This window comes from Phyllopteryx taeniolatus, chromosome 2 (assembly GCF_024500385.1).
Source record: "Phyllopteryx taeniolatus isolate TA_2022b chromosome 2, UOR_Ptae_1.2, whole genome shotgun sequence".
NCBI classification, from domain to species: domain Eukaryota; kingdom Metazoa; phylum Chordata; class Actinopteri; order Syngnathiformes; family Syngnathidae; genus Phyllopteryx; species Phyllopteryx taeniolatus.
Window position 1 is genome coordinate 17892138 of NC_084503.1, and position 4701 is coordinate 17896838.

A 4701-nucleotide genomic window follows, 5' to 3' on the forward strand; every position below is an offset into this window, starting at 1 on the left:
CTGCCTTGTAAAGATGTCTGCGCTCCCCAAAAAATGCAGAAATTGTCAATGAAACTCACGGGTAGTGCAGTACCCACTTCTTTGAGCCACTTATTTAATTGACTGAGCCTAGAGAAACAGTCATTTCCAAATCATACAAGTGGGAGTGGTCCACTTAGGAAAACCTCAGCATCCAAACATTGCACTTTTGTTAGGAGATCAATGAAATCTCGCTTCAGTACCTCTGATTGCTGATTGACAACTTCCAGGACCCCTGTGTGTCTAATGACAGTTTTCACAGTTGGGTACTGATTAGTGATCCTCAGGATTTTTTTTAGAGAAATCAGACATCGTGTCATTGGTATTTTGGTGTTCTTCTCACTGCAAAAACATTTCACATCCTTGACAGACATTTTTTTCTTGGATGATTTAGTTTCATACCTTTCAGTGGTGGTGGGGATGAGCATTCTAGGCCAGGATCTTTTAAAAGTGGCTCAAATCTATTTGTAAGTCTGATGTCAATGTTTTGCATTGACTCGCGTCCTTTTTTTCTTGCCCTTCACTGTCGCGATCGTCACAGCCACTCACTCGGAGTTGAAGCAGCTCGCAACGCAGGTCAGCTGGATTCCTCAGTAATTTGCTGGTGTTGTGTCCTCCCTTTTAAATGTTGTCCAATATCTTTGGACTTTGCTCCCAGTAAATTCCAGGTAGAACTGATGGATGATCCATTACTGTTTCCACAGTCCACATCTGTCCTCTTTGTTGAGCTAAGTGGCTGTCTGTTAGCACACTTCTGCTCACCATTTTGAGACATCGGTAGAGTGGTTTCAATCCCCGACTGTTCATTTACATCCACATACACTTCGAGACGGTGGATTTTCGTTTCCAGGATTGACATCCTCTGCAGCAGTCCATGATAGTCCTCAGGGGAAAAGGGAGGCATCTTAACTGCTGGTCTTGTTGCTGATAGCAGGCCACACTCATGTAATGGTGAGAGGGTGGTAGGATAATTGAAGACTCCAACTTGTGGATAGTTGTGAACATGTGTGTGAAAGGTTGTTTGTTTATATGTGCCCTGTGATTTTAGCTTTAGGGTCCTTACCTAACATAACATAGTGCAAGAACTAGGCCTACTGATAGTTCACATTGCTTGTCCGATTCTGATTTCTCTTGATGCTGTTTTCTCTTTCTCCTCAATCTCTCTCTCTCGCAACTGAAAATGACTTCTAAGGGTAGGTTTTCTCTCAATGAGGTGCTGTCCTATCTTATTTGACCACAGAAATGAGAGACAAGAATGCATCTGATGTCAGGTGTCCTCCTCTCATGAGAGTGATGAGAAAAAAACTTCGATATATGACCCACTTGCAAGTCTCCATTGGGTGGCTCATTTCAGCACGAATACAAAAGACAAAGAGTGAAGAAACAGCATCATTTGGGCTGCTGACACTGGAAGTGCAATATTTCTAGCAGCCGTGTCTCTCAAAACATTGTGCTTTTCCCTGTGTCATATTGTTTGATGACAGACAAACTATACCAGGGAAAATATCTCACCCATATATAACCCTTCTTCTTCTTCTTCTTTTCCTTTCGGCTTGTCCCGTTAGGGGTCGCCACAGCGCGTCATCCTTTTCCATGAGAGCCTATCTCCTGCATCTTCCTCTCGAACACCAACTGCCATCATGTCTTCCCTCACGACATCCATCAACCCTCTCTTTGGTCTTCCTCTAGCTCTCTTGCCTGGCAGCTCCATCCTCATCATCCTTCTACCAATATACTCACTCTCTCTCCTCTGGACGTGTCCAAACCATTGAAGTCTGCTCTCTCTAACTTTGTCTCCAAAACATCGAACCTTGGCTGTCCCTCTGATGAGCTCATTTCTAATTTTATCCAACCTGGTCACTCCGAGATCGAACCTCAACATCTTCATTTCCACCACCTCCAGCTCTGCTTCCTGTTTTCTCTTCAGTGCCACTGTCTCTAATCCATACATCATGGCTGGCCTCACCACTGTTTTATAAACTTTGCCCTTCATCCTAGCAGAGACTCTTCTGTCACATAACACACCTGACACCTTCCTCCACCCGTTCCAACCTGCTTGGACCCGTTTCTTCACTTCCTGACCACACTCACCATTGCTCTGGACGGTTGACCCCAAGTATTTAAAGTCCTCTACCCTTGCCATCTCTTCTCCCTGTAGTCTCATTCTTCCCCCACCACCCCTCTCATTCATGCACATATATTCTGTTTTACTTCGGCTAATCTTCATTCCTCTTCTTTCCAGTGCATGCCTCCATCTTTCTAACTGTTCCTCCAGCTGCTCCCTGCTTTCACTGCAGATCACAATGTCATCTGCAAACATCATGGTCCACGGGGATTCCAGTCTAACCTCATCTGTCAGCCTATCCATCACCACTGCAAAAAGGAAGGGGCTCAGGGCTGATCCCTGATGCAGTCCCACGTCCACCTTAAATTCTTCTGTCACACCGACAGCACACCTCACCGCTGTTCTGCTGCCCTCGTACATGTCCTGTATTATTCTAACATACTTCTCTGCCACTCCAGACTTCCGCATGCAGTACCACAGTTCCTCTCTGGGTACTCTGTCATAGGCTTTCTCTAGATCTACAAAGACACAATGTAGCTCCTTCTGACCTTCTCTGTACTTTTCCATCAACATCCTCAAGGCAAATAATGCATCTGTGGTACTCTTTCTAGGCATGAAACCATACTGTTGCTCGCAAATACTCACTTCTGTCCTGAGTCGAGCCTCCACTACTCTTTCCCATAACTTCATTGTGTGGCTCATCAACTTTATTCCTCTATAGTTGCCACAGCTCTGCACATCACCCTTGTTCTTAAAAATGGGCACCAGTACACTTTTCCTCCATTCCTCAGGCATCTTCTCACGCACTAGAATTCTATTGAACAAGCTGGTCAAAAACTCCACAGCCACCTCTCCTAGATGCTTCCATACCTCCACAGGAATGTCATCAGGACCAACTGCCTTTCCATTTTTCATTCTCTTTAATGCCTTTCTAACTTCCCCCTTACTAATCATTGCCACTTCCCGGTCCACCACACTTGCCTCTTCTACTCTCCCTTCTCTATCATTTTCCTCATTCATCAACTCCTCGAAGTATTCTTTCCATCTACCTAGCACACTGCTGGCACCAGTCAACATATTTCCATCTCTATCCTTAATCACCCTAACCTGCTGCACATCCTTCCCATCTCTATCCCTCTGTCTGGCCAGCCTGTATAGATCCTTTTCTCCTTCTTTAGTGTCCAACTTGCCATACATGTCATCATATGCCTCTTGTTTTGCCTTTGCCACCTCTACCTTTGCCCTGTGTCGCATCTCAATGTATTCCTTTCGCCTCTCCTCGGTCCTCTCAGTGTCCCACTTCTTCTTAGCTAACCGTTTTCCTTGTATGATTTCCTGTACTGTGAGGTTCCACCACCAAGTCTCCTTCTCTCCTTTCCTGCCAGAAGATACACCAAGTACTCTCCTGCCTGCTTCTCTGATCACCTTGGCTGCAGTGGTCCAGTCTTCTGGAAGCTCTTCCCGTCCACCGAGAGCCTGTATCACCTCTTCCCGAAAAGCTGCACAACACTCGTCCTGTCTCAGCTTCCACCACATGGTTCTCTTCTCTGCCTTTGTCTTCCTAATTTTCCTCCCCACCACCAGAGTCATCTTACACACCACCATCCTATGCTGTCTAGCCACACTCTCCCCTACCACTACCTTACAGTTGGTAACCTCCTTCAGATTACATCGTCTGCACAAGATGTAATCCACCTGTGTGCTTCTACCTCCGCTCTTGTAGGTCACCCTATGTTCGTGCCTCTTCTGGAAAAAAGTGTTCACTACAGCCATTTGCATCCTTGTTGCAAAGTCTACCACCATCTGTCCCTCCAAGTTCCTTTCCTGGATACCGTACTTACCCATCACTTCTTCATCACCCTTATTACCTTCACCAACATGTCCATTACAATCTGCACCAATTACGACTCTCTCTCTGTCTGGGATGCTTAGAACTACATCATCTAGCTCCCACAATTTCTCTTTCACCTCTCGGTCACATCCTACCTGTGGGGCATAGCCACTAATCACATTACACATAACACCCTCAATTTCAAATTTCAGCCTCATCACTCGATCTGATACTCTTTTCACCTCCAAGACATTCTTAGCCAACTCTTCTTTTAAAATAACCCCGACTCCATTTCTCTTCCCATCTACACTATGGTAAAATAATTTAAACCCTGCCCCTAAACTTCTAGCCTTACTGCCTTTCCACCTGGTCTCCTGGACACACAATATATCAACCTTTCTCCTAATCATCATGTCAACCAACTCCCGAGATTTTCCTGTCATAGTCCCAACATTCAAAGTCCCCACATTCAGTTCTAGGCTCTGTGTTTTCCTCTTCTCTTTCTGCCGAAGAACCCGCTTTCCACCTCTTCTTCTTCTTTGACTTCGACCCACAGTAGCTGAATTTCCAACAGCGCCCTGCAGGTTGACGGCGCCGGTGGCGGACGTTGTTAACCCGGGCCACGACCGATCCGGTATGGAATTCTTTGGATGAACGCTCATATTTGTTTGGCAAGGTTTTAAGCCGGATGCCCTTCCTGACGCAACCCTCTGCATTTATCCGAGCTTGGGACCGGCCTACAGTTTGCACTGACTTGTGCCCCCCATAGGGCTGCATTATAACCCTA

The 4701-nt window shown here is 45.9% G+C and overlaps 1 protein-coding gene across 1 annotated transcript; it reads right to left on the minus strand.

The window, feature by feature from the left end:
- Positions 1 to 445: 445 nt before the first annotated feature.
- LOC133472532 (uncharacterized) lies at positions 446 to 4094 on the minus strand. Its single transcript, XM_061763484.1, has one exon. The coding sequence runs from the start codon at positions 3926 to 3928 to the stop codon at positions 1580 to 1582; it is 2349 nt and encodes a 782-aa protein (XP_061619468.1). The 5' UTR covers positions 3929 to 4094; the 3' UTR covers positions 446 to 1579.
- Between the last annotated feature and the right edge of the window lie 607 nt (positions 4095 to 4701).